Source organism: Hypanus sabinus, chromosome 29, assembly GCF_030144855.1.
Source record: "Hypanus sabinus isolate sHypSab1 chromosome 29, sHypSab1.hap1, whole genome shotgun sequence".
In the NCBI taxonomy this organism is placed as follows: domain Eukaryota; kingdom Metazoa; phylum Chordata; class Chondrichthyes; order Myliobatiformes; family Dasyatidae; genus Hypanus; species Hypanus sabinus.
The window spans coordinates 30,056,127-30,072,507 of NC_082734.1; the positions used below are offsets into that span (position 1 = coordinate 30,056,127).

At 40.8% G+C, this 16,381-nt stretch overlaps 1 protein-coding gene across 2 annotated transcripts in view; it reads right to left on the minus strand.

Moving 5' to 3' along the window:
* Window positions 1–509: 509 nt before the first annotated feature.
* Window positions 510–16,381, minus strand: part of pla2g6 (phospholipase A2, group VI (cytosolic, calcium-independent)) — a 131,587-nt gene continuing 115,715 nt past the window's right edge. For both annotated transcript variants that reach the window (XM_059954072.1, XM_059954073.1), the window contains 2 exons: window positions 8,214–8,287; window positions 510–4,671 (listed from right to left, as the gene is read on the minus strand). In XM_059954072.1, coding sequence (XP_059810055.1) covers window positions 4,527–4,671; window positions 8,214–8,287 — 219 coding nt within the window. In that variant the 3' untranslated portion in view covers window positions 510–4,526. The remainder of the gene's footprint in view (window positions 4,672–8,213; window positions 8,288–16,381) is intronic.

The following is a 16,381-nucleotide window of genomic DNA, read 5'->3' on the forward strand; positions in this document are numbered from 1 at the left end:
GTAATGAGGACAGATTTCCTACCCTAAAGACAACCCATATAAATACAAAAGATTCTGTAGATGCTGGGAGCCCCACTTCCAACCCTTTCTCCCATTGACCACTCTCTTCTCCTATCAGAGTCCTTCATCAGCCCTTTACCTTTTTCACCTGTCCCCCTCCCCCACCCATCTAGCTTCACCTATCGCCTTCCAGCTTGTATTCCTTCCCCTCCTCCAACTTTTTATTTCTGGCTTTTTCCTTCCTTATTTTCCAGTCCAGTTGAAGGTCTCTGCCTGAAACTTCAACTGTTTTTTTCCTCTCCATAGATGCTGCCCACCTGCTGAGTTCCTCCAGCATTTTATACGTGTTGCCATTAATTTATAGTAAAATCTACCAGCAGACGTTACCATCTATCCTGTGTCCTATGTAATTAGAAGCAATGGGATCCATTTTCCACTTAATCAAAATAGGTAATTAACAGCATTGGAACTTGGAACGTGTAATTGAAATGATTTTATTCCACTTAAAATAAAGTGTAACATTTTTTATTAGGAATTGATGCAGTGAATCATAAAGAAAACAATCCATAACAATTACTGAACAGTGAAGGAACTTCTTGAAGGTGGATTCTATTGCATTTCTGTTTTCCTGTGGGTGTCTGAAAGGCAATGAAATTCAAGATTGTATATGCTATACATACTTGGATACTTTACTTTGAACTTTTGGATAAAGCATTAAACTGATGACTCTCAGATGGCTGACAAATGTGTGAATCGAGTACTCAATTCTGCATCATATCGAATCAGCGTGAATTGTGCTGGACAGGCTAGCTACTATGCTTCTGGTTCCAACAAAGCATGCCCACAACTCATGAACCTTAACCTGTACATCTTTAGAATGAGGAAGGAAACTGGAGCAGATGAAGAAAGTCCACAGTCATGGGGAGAATGTCCTTAGACAGTGGTGGGAATCAAACTCTGCTTGATCACTACTGCTATGAAATGGTTGCTCGAACTGCTACACTCCCTCAACCAAGTTCTTCACCTTTTATCTACAAGTTTGTAAATTCTTAACGCTCTCCTTAGATTTGTATAATTTTTTTTAGTAATGATCCTGTGAGGCTTTAGGCACCATGTTCTTCTCATTGCTACCATCAGAGAGGAGGTACAGGAGCCTGAAGACACATACTCAATATTTTAGAAACAGCTTCTTCTACTCCCCGATCAGATGTCTGAACGGACAATAAACCCATGAACACCACCACACTATTTTACTCTCTTTTTGTGCTGCTTTTAAAATTTATTTCTTACTGTAATTTATAGCATCTTTATGTATTGCACTGCACTACTGCCTCATAACAAGCTTTTCAATGTATCTCAGTAGCAATAAACAATTCTGATTCATATTTTAAGTGAGAGGACAGAGAAAAGATTCACTGGAATGGATGAAAGAATTCAGTTATACAGTTAGTCTAATGTTTTCCTCTTAATCGAGGGTTGGGGCGGGCTTCAATAGAAGCGGACAAGTCAGGACTGGTTTGGGTAGGGTGAAAATGGCACGAGAGGCTGGAGATGATGGATGGAGTCCAGATGAATGGTCTTGACCCAAAACATTACATGTCCACTTCCCTCCGCAGATGCTGCCTGACCTGATAAGTTCCTTCAGCATTCTGTTTGTTGCTGAAAAAATAGGAAGTGTTCTTATAAGTGGTGGTCAAGAGCTCAGAGTATGTACAGTACTATGCAAAGGTCTTAAGCACATTTATATAGCCAGGGTGCCCAAGACCTTTTGTGCAGTACTCTATTTGTCAATGTGGATAGGAGAGCATGCCTTTAAATCTGGTGGGAGCAAAGGAGGTTGGGAATGACAAGGGGATGTGGTGTGGCGCAGGTACAGTTTTGCCCTGCCCTGAGACACCAGGCAACGTCATTTAATTCCAAACAATTGGTTTATTGATCATTACAGAATATCTCTCTGGTGCTTCCCACTCCCTCCCCTCTACTTCCCCTTTTCCCAACCATGATTCCCCTCTCCCTGTCCCCCTTCCACTCTCAGACCACATTAGAGGCCCAAATCAGAATCAGGTTTCTCATCACTCACATATGCCACAAAATTTATTTGATTTGCAGCAGTACAGTGCAATACAAAAAAATTACTACAGGACTGTGCAAAAAGTCTTAGGTACCCTAACTATACATGCGCAGTACTGCAGGTTTGACATTTTGATCAAAAGGAATTTGTGAAAATGATCTGACCTCACCATTGGGAATGGCAATGGCTCTCAGTAGAGGCACTGGGGAGGGGATAACTGTAGAGAAATGGCAGAGGATGAATTTGCTCTATGGAGTTTTATTGCCTCATTTTTATTAATACAAGACTATGATTATGACACATAAAGTATGTCATTGGAATCACTGTACACCTTTACTCCTAAGTTAAGGCTCATTTATTCATATAATGTTTATCTTGCTTGGTTATATTCATTTATTCTAATTACTACACTATTAGTGCAAATAGTTAATTTCATAAAACATAGATAACGGAACAGAGAGATTCTGCAGTCCAGTTTGAACCACCTTCTCTGCATCATTTAAAGGAAATAAGACAGCACAGTTTGTTGGCTCGTTTCATGCACAGTACAGCAGCATTGCAATTATTTAAATACATTAAAATCATATGTAAGGCTGTTAGTTCATCGTCAATTTGAGTAAACATAAGTTTAAAACATGTCTATGCAGTGTATCAAGTATACATGTTTTTAAGACAACGTACCATCTCTTCATTTAAGGCCTTCAGAATAAAGATCTGTGCCACTTACAATGTCAGCACACTCCAATTTGCTTTAGAACCAATAATGCTTAATCATGATTACAATATATATAACCATAAGGGAAGTATGTCTGAAGGGTCTGTCTTAATCTGTATAACTCTATGAAACTACAAAACACCTCTTATTTGTATTCTATAAAGTGTGTATGGAATATTACTGCCTGTGTTATAGAGATGGGCTAATTGTTCATCATATAGAGGTTTTAACTGTAGTAAATTGGGTTTTTCAAAGAGTGGACTTAGTGGAACATTAATCCACAGGGTCAGCTCCATGTTCTCCTTGTAATTAAGAACAAAACATTATTCTCAAACCTGCATTTGCCTTGCACATTGATTTTATTTGAATGTAGGTTAGGACTGATGAAAATATTGTTTGTTTTCCCATTAACCCATTGAACAATTAACTAATGATACCTGGATTGGTCTACAAATTGATCTTGTCTACCCAGTCTGATAAGAGCAATTGTGTTTTTTTAAGCAACTTGCAAACATTAACATCGTGTAATCAGAAATCTGAAGCAATGCCAAAGTTCAAAGACAAAAGGGTATAAATATCTTAAATGATATTTCCCTTAATGAAATGTATTTGGGACACTTTGGTTTTTAGTTATATGAACTCTCTTTCCCAGCTGAAGAAATAACAAGCTTGGTAAGAATATTAAGACAAAACTGAAAGGGATATAATTAGGCATAACAAAATGCATAATTCTCCATGATTACAATTAGTTATGTTTAAGATATTTTAAAGTTTATAATTAAAAAATTATATTAACCCATTATCCACATACTATCAATAGACAGGATACACAATCTGGTCAAATGCAGTTGGCTTCCAGACTACCTTTCCATCAAAAATTCAAAGAGTTTCCAGCTGATTTGGTAAGGAGAGTCACAAGTCCAAGGACATAGTATAAGCCATTTAGGACTAAGATGAGGGCAATGATCAAGTGAAATTCTCAACCACAGAAAAATGTTGTCAGTCCATCAAAACTCTTTCCTCTAATTTTCCTACATCATTTCCAGGTATATAATCCTGACATCCACTGGTTATGCTCTTCACATCTAGTGAAAGTATTCTCTCCATACCTATAGATGCAAAACACAGCTTCAGAATTAAAGATTCCCTACCCCAACAAAATGAACTTTGTACCTCCAACCAAATGCCTTGAAATAATATACAAAATTTTAATATCAACTTTCTTTAATCAATTCTGTAAGCCAGGTTTTAAGGTTATTCTTGTTATTTAACCAATACATTCACAGCATTAAATTATTATGCACTGCCTCCAAGATCAAATATCCCTCTAAGTATGATGCAAAAAAAATTAATTTTGTATGCCAGACACATTCAGGTACTTTTCCGTGGGCCACCTGCCTGTCAAACTGGATCCTAGTTTCCTCTACTCAACAGCTAACCCCTCATTAATTGGAAACACTCAGCACTCAGCTAGTCCAGTGCATCACTAAAGAGAAAAGAGTGGTTATGAGATTCGTAGCTGAATGCACTCTTGAGTGGAATCTCTTTGTTTCTCCTTGATTTTATTTACACAAGACACAAAAGTATTAAGCATTGTGAATTTTCATTGGGTTAAAACTGTACCATTATTTAGTTCTAGTCATCAAGTAAAAAATAATTAAATTAAATATTAAATATGTGGCAAAAATTCATTCGGCTCAAATATCTTCCAGTGGTTGGTTGGTCTTCCTTCCACACTAATTAAGCACTTAACAGAAGACGGGCAAGCTCTTGGATTCTCCCCCTCTCTTGATGGATGTAGATTTGCGTATCCCAAAGCATGTTGACTAAAATGGTATTATCGATTTCATCTAGCATCACATCTGTCTTCAGCTGAGAGTTCAACCTGGAAAGATAAAATGAATCAAATCAAATTTAGCCAACATTCACATGGCTTCTTTACACAGCCAGGCTCAGCATCTCGCCACACAACTGGTGACCTGTGAAAGAGGCACACTATGACCTTATGCCAGCAAACCAAGTTATCACTATCAGTATTCCTGTAAAATTTTACAAAACAGAGCTTAAGATCTGTTATTCCTCATAGCTTCAGCAGACGCACTTTTTGCCTCTTAATTAGAAGACTCTAAATCAAATTCCCTCATCCTGAGTACAGAGTACAAGAATCTAAATTGATGCTTCAGTGTCACACTGAGAGAGCTCCAGACAAAATCCAAGATTCAAAGTTTATTTATCACATCAAAACAAACAGTCCTCCATCATTTTGTGTGTAATACAATGAGATGCATTATTTGCATAAACAACCAAAACACCTGGGGGCAGCCCGCAAGTGTCAGCGCACATTCTGGTGCCAAAATAGCATGCCCACAATGTTCAGCGGAACAACACAGAATACAACAAGCAATAAAATAACAGCAAAGCAAGCCCTGTTCCTCTCTCCCATCCATGCACACACACGGTCCTCTAACCCTGAATACTAAGAGCATTTTCTGGCCTTCACTAGATTTAGATTTGGACCTGAACACACAGGTTTTGCGTCTATAACTATCCCACTGGACTGGTGGAGATTCACAGAACCTGAGCTCCAGACTTCCAATTTGACTCTCAGACCTCAATCCTTGGCATTGATTCAAAGGACTGGCCAATAACTGAACACAAGGACTTGAACTCTGGTCTTACCAAATGACGGAACCCCAAAACTAAGCCTTGAACTCTGGTCTCACCAATTTGCAAACTCAGGAGGCATCATCAGACCTCATGCATCCTGCCCACACAGAACTCCAACTCCAAAACCCGCTGACAACTTATAACCTCTCTCTTTCTCACTGCCTGCCTGTCTGTCTGTCTGTCTCTTTCTCTCTCACTCCTGCCTCAGCAAGGACCTGGACTCACTGCAATTTGCCTATTGCCACAATATGTCTATGGCAGACGCAATCTCAATGGCTCCTCGAACGGCCTTAGATCACCTGGACAAAGCAAACACCTACTTCAGGATGCTATTCGTTGACTATAGCTCAGCGTTCAACACCATAATTCCCACAGTCTTGATCAATAAGTTACAGAACCTGCATCTCTGTACTTCCTTCTGCAATTGGATCCTCAGCTTCCCAACCTGAAGACCACAATCTGTGCAGATTGGTGATAATATCTCCTTCTTGCTGATGATCAACACTGATGCAGTGGGTGTATAATGTGGTTCGATACGGCTCCAATGCAATCTATAAATTTGCTGATGATACAACCATTGGTGGTAGAATCTCAGATGGAGATGAGAGGGTGTACAGCTGAGTGGTGTCACGGGTACAACTTTGCATTCAACATCAGTAAGCCGATTGTGGACTTCAGGAATGGTAAAAGAGGGAACATAGAGGGATCAGAAAAGGAGAGAATGAATTATTTCAAGTTACTTGGTTTCAAAATCTCTGAGGATCTAACCTGGTACCAACATATTGATACAGCTATAAAGAAGGCAAGACATTATTTCATTAGGAGTTTCAAGAGATTTGGTTTGTCACCTAAAACACTCAAAATCTTCTATAGATGTACCATAGTGAGCATTCTGACAGGCTGCATCACTGTCTGGTATGGAGGGGCTACTGCCCAGAACTGAAAGAAGCTACCAGAAGTTGTAAAATTAGTCAGCCCCATCTTGTATATTAGCCTCCACAGTATCCAAGACATCTTCAAGGAGCGATGCCTCAGAAAGGTGGCATCCATTACAGAAGACCCCCATCACCCAGAACATGCTCTCTCATTTTTACCATCAGGGAGGAGATACAGGAGTGAAGGAACACACTCAGCGATTCAGGATCAGCTCCTTCCCCTCTGCCATCCGACTCCAAAATGGACATTGAACCCATGGACACTACCTCACTTTTTTATTCACATTATTTCTGTTTTGCACTGTTTAACATACATATATATACTTGCTGTAATTGATTTACTTTTTTTCTTTCTACATTATTATGTATTGCTTTGTACTGCTACTGCTAAGTTAACAAATATCATGACACATGATAATAAACTGATTCTATCTACCTGTCAACTCTTTCAAGTAGATACAACATATTCTATGACAGTGCCATGAAGTTAGTGATTCTCTCTGTATTCTACATATTTATCCCTCATTATTAAAATGCCTTTTATATTGAAACTAGTTCTTTATCTTCTTGCACCCCAATAGTGATGACACTTTAAAGGCATCTCCCCACAATTGGTGACCTGTGCAACAGTAGCACACGGAGGTGAGACAGACCTAACTAAGTTATCACTCTGTTAATACTCTTGTAAAACTTTACAGAACAGAGCTTAGGATCTATTGTCCACCCTTGCCTCAGCAGACACAATTATTGCCTCTTAATTAGAATCAGATTTTTTGGATTTTGCATTACATAATGGGATAGCTTGGGATTTGACTCTAAATTTATCTGCTACCAGTAAGCAGTTTTTGTCTTCTTAGACTTGTTCATCGCACATACAGTATGTACTTAACAGTAAAAATTATTACATACTATTAATATAATGAAAGTACAACGTGTGCAGGGTAACAAAAGCAGTAGAGCAGCATTGGGAGCAATCCTGAATCAGCTGATGAACAACAGACAACAGCAGGCATTCAGGCTCACCTACGATGCCGATTAAAAGGTTTCAGTATACTGTATTTGCTTATTACTTTTTTATAGGTTTTATGTAAGGTATAAAAGCAATTAGCATTGTTAAGTAAGGTATAAAAACAATTAGCATTGTAGACATGTTCTAGAGTCAGATTTTTATCAAAAACTTTTGACTTTAAATTTTTAAAGATTTTGAAAATCTTAATGCAATACCTTTTCTTAAATTTCCGCAATCAGCTTTCTGAATATTCATAATTAACCTCAATTTTCAGTTTGTTGTGATAGATCTTTACTTGTTTCATGATCGGCACACCATTGTGCCATATGTTTACTCCAACACTGACAAATTCATTCTTTCAATACCCGATCAAGATCTTCACTTTTTGCTTTATGCAGCGTTTTTCTATTTTTCATTAACTTCTGTTCAGTACAGTACAGTACATATATGAGGTTTCCTTAGAACTGTCTGTGATGCGCAGAGCATCATCTGTGAGCCTTCTCAGTGCCTTGTGGAATTTTTCATTTGTGATGTTATGGCAGTGCTAAAAAAAAATTCGGATTTCAGAGTTTTTTCGGATTTTGGAATTTCGGGTAAGGGGTACTCAACCTGTATTAGCAATTGTTAGCCAAGGAATGGTGGATAACTCAACTGTTCGCCTTCAAGATGTGTGAAAAGTAATATAAATACATTGTTTTGTATTGCTAATCCCAGAACAAATTTAATTTCTGCCAAGGTATCCCAGCGCTAATGCACCCAACTTCACATTCGGCAAATACTGGAGTCTTTGCTGTGTGAATTAAACGCAATGCCTACCTAAAGTATGGAATGTCCACCATTTCACACCAAGCTTTGGCTCGATCCACTGCTCGGCCATCAGAATCAGTACACTAAAGACCAAAAGACGAAGGTTCCATTACTTGGTGTTCCAGTATGTATCAACCACTTTTCTCATCCACAAAACTATTGTAACATGTTTAAAACAAGAAAAACTCTCAAAGGAACTCCCAGTGGCAAACCAACAAAAGGTGCATGAGCCACAGAGCCATTAACAAAGAAGGCAGGTTTTCAAAGGCAATGCCTCAAACAGGTGGCAACCATCACTAAGGATTCCCACCACTCAGGACTTACCCTCTTCTCATTACCACCAGGAGGAAGTACAGGAGCCTGAAGACATACACTGAATGTTTTAGGAACAGCTTCTTCCCCTCACCATCAGATTTCTGAATGGACAATGAACCCATGAATACTACTTCATTATTTTTGCACTACTTATTTAATTTTTCAAGACATATTTCTCAGAGTAATTTATGGAATATTTTATGTATTGCACTGTCTTGCTGCTGCAAAACCAATTTTATGATTGCGGATATTGGTATTTGTGTTAGCCATTTGGAAGTTTGGTTGAACGCCAAGCTTGGCAAATGTTCCTGCTGTAATCGAGAAGCCATCATCAGTGCGCAGTTGAGAGCGTTGTCTCCTCAGAAGGCCAGCTTATATACTCCTCCAAATGGAAGGGTCCAAATGGAAGAAAACACTTCCCTCAAAGATAGCCAATCAGAATCTTCTACTGCTAAACTGTTCATAGTGTTTTGAACCAGCCAACCAGATTACGGCATCTAATCAATAACCCTAGAGGAGTATAAAAGCCATAATTCCAAGGAGACAACATCCTCAACTGTACACTGATGATGGCTTCCCGACTGGAGCGGAAACGTCTGTAAACATTTTGGTAAGCTCAGTAATCAACCAAACTTCCAAATTTCATGACCTATATCAGTGATAATAAATCTGATTCCGATTCTGATTCTTAAAAGTATCATAAAAGGGAAGAGAGAGCTAGAGAGTTATGGCTTTGGGACGAAATCCAGAGGTTGGATTTTGGTAACCAAAAATGTGGCCATTGCTGGAGGGATTAAACTCAAAGAGGCAAAGAGTTTAGAGGTCTAAAGGTTTTGGGGTTAGGTGTAGGGCCTTACAGAGTGTTGAGCATACAGAAAGGTACGAAAATACAATTTCTTTCTCACTGAACCACCTACTCCCTGAGAGGCACCAGTTCCAATGAGTTTCCAACTGGAACATCAGTAACTTTACTGATGACCAGTAATTTGACTCATCAACTGGTCAGTAACCTTAAATTCCTTGGTGTTACAATTTTGGATATGGGGCCATTACAAAGCAGGCACTGCAGTGCCTCCACTTTCTTAGAAGTTAGTGCAGATTTGTCACATCAGCTAAAACTGACAAACTTCCATAAATGCACAGTGGAGAGTATCCTGACTGTATCACGGCCTGGTATGGAAACACTAATCTCCAGGAAAGGAATAGCCTACTAAAAGTGGTGGATTCAGGCAAGTCCATCACAGGATTCAGGCAAGTCCATCACAGGACTGAGCACATCCACAAGGAGTGCAGCTACAGAAATCAGCATCCATCATCAAGGACCCCACCATCTATCACTTCTCCCCGCCACCACCTCGAAATGGGTCCCACACCAGCAGGTTCCAGAACAGTTATTACCCTTCAACCATCAGGCTCTTAAACTAGCATGGATAATTTCAGTCACCTCAACACTGAACTGAGCACTAAACTCAACCCGTGGATTCACTTTCAAGGGCCTGTCGGGAAGCGGCCTGGTCGAGGGAAGTGCCTGGTGTGAAAAGTACTAGTCTTTGGCTCTAGAGTCTTCGGTGAGGAGGCTGAGGGAGGAGACTACGCCAGGCACAATTGCAGAGGGTGAAGACATGACCGCTAAGCTGATTCAGTGTGCTATGTGCATGATGTGGGAGGTCAGGGACACTGATGGTGCCCCCGGCTGCTACAGCTGTAGAAAGTGTGTCCAGATTCAGCTTCTGAAGGAGCATGTTGCAGCACTGAAGAAAGAACTGGCTGACCTCAGGTTTATCTGTGAAAACGGGAGTTTTCTGGACAGGACCTACAGTGAGCTCGTTACACCGAGGATACCGGAAGAGAGAAAGGGGGTGACGATGAGGAAGGAAAGGATACTTGAAGTACAGGAAACCCCAGGGGATGTACCTCTCGTAAACAGATTCACCTTCTTAGAAGCTGTCAGGACAGAGAGGCGGACAAGTCTGCGAGCCAAAAATTGGTGCAGAAGCAGAGCCGAGGAGTCAGACATCAGGAAGAGCCGTGCTAGTAGGGGACTCCATAGTAAGAGGTACGGAAAGGGGTTTCTGCGGCAACAGGCGAGATTTAAGGATGGTGTGTTGCCTCCCTGGTGCTAGGATCCAGGACATCACGGACCGATTGCAGGGAATCCTCAAGGGTGAAGGTGAACAGCCGGAAGTGGTAGTGCATGTTGGCACAAATGACATCGGGAAGAAGAGGAAGGACATTCTGCAGCGGGACTTCAGAGAACTCGGACGAAGGCTGAAAAGCAGGACTTCCAGGGTGGTTATTTCTGGTTTGCTTCCAGTTCCTCGTGCTGGAGAGGGCAGGAACAGGGAGATAATGGATCTGAATGTGTGGCTGAGGAACTGGTGCAGGAAGCAGGGATTTACATTCTTGGACCACTGGGATCTGTTTTGGGGTAGGGATGAATTGTACAAAAGGGACGGGTTGCACCTTGATAGGCGGGGGACCAGCATTCTGGCAGACAGGTTTGCCACTGCAACACGGATGTGTTTAAACTAAGTAGTGGGGGGGGGGGGGGGATGAACTGAAAATATAAGGATGGCATTAAAGGGAAAGTGAAAATAAGAAAAATTAAAAAGGACAACAGAATCAATGGAGTAGAAAGCTCAAGAACAGATCATACAGTATGGCCAAGTGAAATAGAAATTGATATGAAAGGAGAGGGGAGTACCGAATTAAAAGTATTATATATGAATGCACGAAGTATAAGGAATAAAGTAGATGAGCTTGAGGCTCAGTTGGAAATTGTCAAGTACAATGTTGTGGGAATAACAGAGACATGGCTTCAAGCGGACAGGGCCTGGGAAATGAATATTCAAGGATATACATCTTATCGAAAGGACAGACTGACTGGCAGAGGGGGTGGGGTGGCTCTGTTGGTGAGGAATGATATTCAGTCCCTTGCGAGGGGGGACATAGAATCAGGGGATGTAGAGTCAGTATGGATGGAACTGAGAAATCCTAAGGGTAGAAAGACCCTAATGGGAGTTATCTACAGGCCCCCAAACAGCAGTCTGGATGTAGGGTGTAAGTTGAACGAGGAGTTAAAATTGGCATGTCGCAAAGGTAATGATACAGTTGTCATGGGGGATTTCAACATGCAGGTAGACTGGGAGAATAAGAATGGTACTGGACCCCAAGAAAGGGAGTTTGTGGAGTGCCTCCGAGATGGATTCTTAGAACAGCTTGTACTGGAGCCTACCAGGGAGAAGGCAATTCTAGATTTAATGTTGTGCAATGAACTGGATTTGATCAGGGACCTCGAGGTAAAGGAACCATTAGGAGGTAGTGACCATAATATGATATGTTTTAACCTACAATTTGAGAAGGAGAAGGGAAAATCCAATGTGTCAGTATTACAGTTGAACAAAGGGAACTATGGAGCTATGAGGAAGGAGCTGGCCAAAGTTCAATGGAACAATACCCTAGCAGGGAAGACAGTGGAACAACAATGGCAGGTATTTCTGGGAATAATGCAGAAGGTGCAAGATCAGTTCATTCCAAAGAGGAAGAAAGATCCTAAGGGGAGTAAGGGGCGGCCGTGGCTGACGAGGGAAGTAAAGGGCAGTATAAAAATAAAAGTATAACATAGCAAAAATGAGTGGGAAACCAGAGGACTGGGAAGCTTTTAAAGAGCAACAGAAGATAACAAAAAAGGCAATATGCCAAGAAAAAATGAGGTAGGAAGGTAAACTAGCCAAGAATATAAAGGAGGATAGTAAAAGCTTCTTTAGGTATGTGAATAGCAAAAAAATATTTAAGACCAAAATTGGGATATTGAAGACAAAAACAGGTGAATTTATTATGGGGAACAAGGAAATGGCAGACGAGTTGAACAGGTACTTTGGATCTGTCTTCACTAGGGAAGACACAAACAATCTCCCAGTTGTAATAGTGGCCAAAGGAACTAGGGTAAAGGATGAACTGAAGGAAATTTATATTAGGCAAGAAAATGGTGTTGGATAGACTGTTGAGTCTGAAGGCTGATAAGTTCTTGGGACCTGATGGTTTACATCCCAGGGTACTTAAAGAGGTGGCTCTAGAAGTCATGGATGCATTGGTAATCATTTTCCAATGTTCTATAGATTCAGGAACAGTTCTTGCTGATTGGAGGGTGGCTAATGTTGTCCCACTTTTCAAGAAAGGAGGGAGAGAGAAAACGGAATTATAGACCGGTTAGCCTGACGTCAGTGGTGGGAAAGATGCTGGAGTCAATTATAAAAGAGGAAATTACAACACATTTGGATAGCAGTAGAAAGATCAGTCTGTCAGCATGGATTTATGAAGGGAAAATCATGCTTGACTAATCTTCTGGAGTTTTTTGAGGATGTAACTATGAAAATGGAGAAGGGACAGCCAGTGGATGTAATGTACCTGGACTTCCAGAAAGCTTCTGATAAAGTCCCACATAGGAGATTAGAGGGCAAAATTAGGGCACATGGTATTGGGGGCAGAGTACTGACACAGATTGAAAATTGGCTGGCTGACAGGAAACAAAGAGTAGCGATTAACGGGTCCCTTTCAGAATGGCAGGCTATGACAAGTTGGGTTCCACAAGGTTCGGTGCTGGGACCTCAGCTGTTTACAATATACATTAATGATTTAGATGAAGGGATTAAAAGTAACATTAACAAATTTGCTGATGACACAAAGCTGGGTGGCAGTGTGAAATGTCAGGAGGATATTATGAGAATGCAGGGTGACTTGGACGGGTTGGGTGAGTGGCCAAATGTATGGCAGATGCAGTGTAATGTGGATAGATGTGAGGTTATCCACTTTGGTGGCAAGAACAGGAAGGCAGATTACTATTTAAATGGAGTCAAGTTAGGAAAAGGGGAAGTACAATGAGATCTAGGTGTTCTTGTACATCAGTCAATGACAGCAAGCATGCAGGTACAGCAGGCAGTGAAGAAAGCTAATGGCATGCTGGTCTTTATAACAAGAGGAATTGAGTATAGGAGTAAAGAGATCCTTCTGCAGCTGTACAGGGCCCTGGTGAGACCCCACCTGGAGTATTGTGTGCAGTTTTGGTCTCCAAATTTGAGGAAGGACATTCTTGCTATTGAGGGAGTGCAGCGTAGGTTCACAAGGTTAATTCCTGGAATGGCAGCACTGTCATATGTTGAAAGATTGGAGCGACTGGGCTTGTATACACTGGAATTTAGAAGGGTGAGAGGGGATCTGATTGAAACATTTAAGATTATTAAGGGATTGGACATGTTGGAGGCAGGAAGCATGTTCCCGCTGATGGGTGAGTCCAGAACTAGAAGCCACAGTTTAAGAATACAGGGTAGGCCATTTAGAACAGAGATGCGTAAACACTTTTTCACCCAGAGAGTGGTGGATATGTGGAATGCTCTGCCCCAGAGGGCAGTGGAGGCCAAGTCTCTGGATGCATTCAAGAGAGAGTTAGATAGAGCTCTTATAGATAGCGGGGTCAAGGGATATGGGGAGAGGGCAGGAACAGGGTACTGATTGTGTATGATCAGCCATGATCACAGTGAATGGCGGTGCTGGCTAGAAGGGCCAAATGGCCTACTCCTGCACCGACTGTCTGTTGTCAGTTACCAAGTTCTCAGTGTTATTTATTTATGTGTTTATCTTTTTTTATTTATTATTTGTTTTTTTTGTATTCTCATATTTTGTCTTCTTCACATTGGTTGCTTGTCTGTCTGTAGTTTTTCCATTGATTCTATTGTATTTCTTTGCTCTACTGTGAATGCCTGAAAGACATGAATGTTGGGGGTAGTATGTGGTGACATATACATACTTTGATAATAAATTTACATTGAACTTTGGAAGTTGCAGTGATGCTGTAATATTTACCTGCCCAATATTAAAAGGTCTAAATACAGTGGTCATTTAGAGGATGTTTCCAATAGTGGAAGAGTCTAGGACTGGAGGCACAGCCTCAGAACAGAAGGATATCCCTTTGGAACAGTGATAAGGACTACAGTAATTTCTTTAGCCAGAGGGTGGTGAATCTATGGAATTTGTTGCACAGACTACTGTGGAAATCAAGTCATTGGGTAAAAGGCATCAAAGGTTTCCAGAAAAGACAGGAGAATGGGGTTGCAAGGGATAGTAAATCACCTATGGTGGAATGGTGGAGCAAAGTCGATGGGCCAAATGGTTTGGCATTCATAGGTTCATAGTCATCTGCTGGACGATGCTGAGGATGTTCTACGAGGCTGTGGTGGCCAGTGCTATCATGTTTGCTGTTGTGTGCTGGGGCAGCAGGCTAAGGGTAGCAGACACCAACAGAATCAACACTCATTCGTAAGGCCAGTGATGTTGTGAGGGGTGGAACTGGACTCTCTGACGGTGGTGTCTGAAAAGAGGATGTTGTCCAAGTTGCATGCCATCTTGGATAATGTCTCCCATCCACTCCATAATGTACTGGTTAGGCACAGGAGTACATTCAGCCAGAGACTCATTCCACCGAGAAGCAACACTGAGCGTCATAGGAAGTCATTCCTGCCTGAGGCCATCAAATTTTACAACTCCTCCCTCAGAGTGTCAGACACCCTGAGCCAACAGGCTGGTTCTGGACTTAATTCCACTTGGCATAATTAATTTGTTTTTATTTATTTATGGTTTTATATTGCTATACTTCTACACTATTCTTGGTTGGTGCGGCTGTTAGGAAACCCAATTTCCCTCAGGATCAATAAAGTATGTCTGTCTGTCTGTCATAGTTACACAGCATAGAAGCAGGCCATTCAGCCCAGCTTGCCTTTCCCAACCAGGATGCCTAACTATGCTAATGCCATCTGCCTGCATCTGGCCTAAATTCTTTTAAGTCTTTCTCATCCGTGTAACAGACTAACCGTAATTGTACCCACTTCTATCACCATTTCTGGCACTTGTTCCATAATCCCACCACTCTGTGTGGAAATACTTCTCCCTTAGCTCTCTCCTAAATGTTTCTCCTTTTACCCTAAGCATATGCCCTTTAGATTTAGACTCCCTTACGCAGGGAAGTAAGGACTGTCTACCCCATCTGTGGCCCTCATTATTTTATCAATTGGGAAGAATAGAGGATGTCAAAAAGGAATAGCCTCTTCAATTCAATTTTAGAAATAAACACATAAACTTTAAAATATTATTTCAAGAGTAAATCACCTCCAATATTACATGACTATTCATAGTCCTCCCCACCACTGGGCACATGAAGCGCTGCCACAAGAAAGCAGTATTCTATCTCCAGGCCGTGGTCTCCTCACTACTACCATTGGGCAGGAGGTACAGGTAAAGTTTTAATACTGCTAAAATAAATAACTTCTGTGTCTGGTTGCTACTGCTGGGCAAGAGGTAGAGGTGACTTAGGTCCCACACCACTAGGTTCAGGAACAATTATTATTTACCCTCCAACCATCAGGTTCTGAATCACTTTGGAAAAAGGTTCTGAACCACTTTGGAAAACTTCACTTATTTCAATTCTGAACTAATTCCAAAATCTAAGGACTCACTTTCTCAATGTCTCATTTCTCAGTATTATTTATTATTGTTGTTGCATTTTTTATTTTTTTTGTCAGCTCAAGTTGGTAAAACCTGAGGCACAGTGAAGCACTCTCAATTACTAGAAATTTTCAGATTAATTTGGTGGTGCTTAGTATTGTGGCTTTCTGGAAATTTACATAAATATTGCTGTGTAGACTTAATTGTTTAATGCTATTGTGTAGTAACTTTAGGATGATAGCAGCTATAGATATTCCTATTGGGACAATGTTCATATTCCATAGTCTTTCAATTTCTTCTTTTAATTCAACATATTTCTGATGTTTTTCACTTACTGATTTCTGTACGTAATTTGTGTTTCTAAAGGT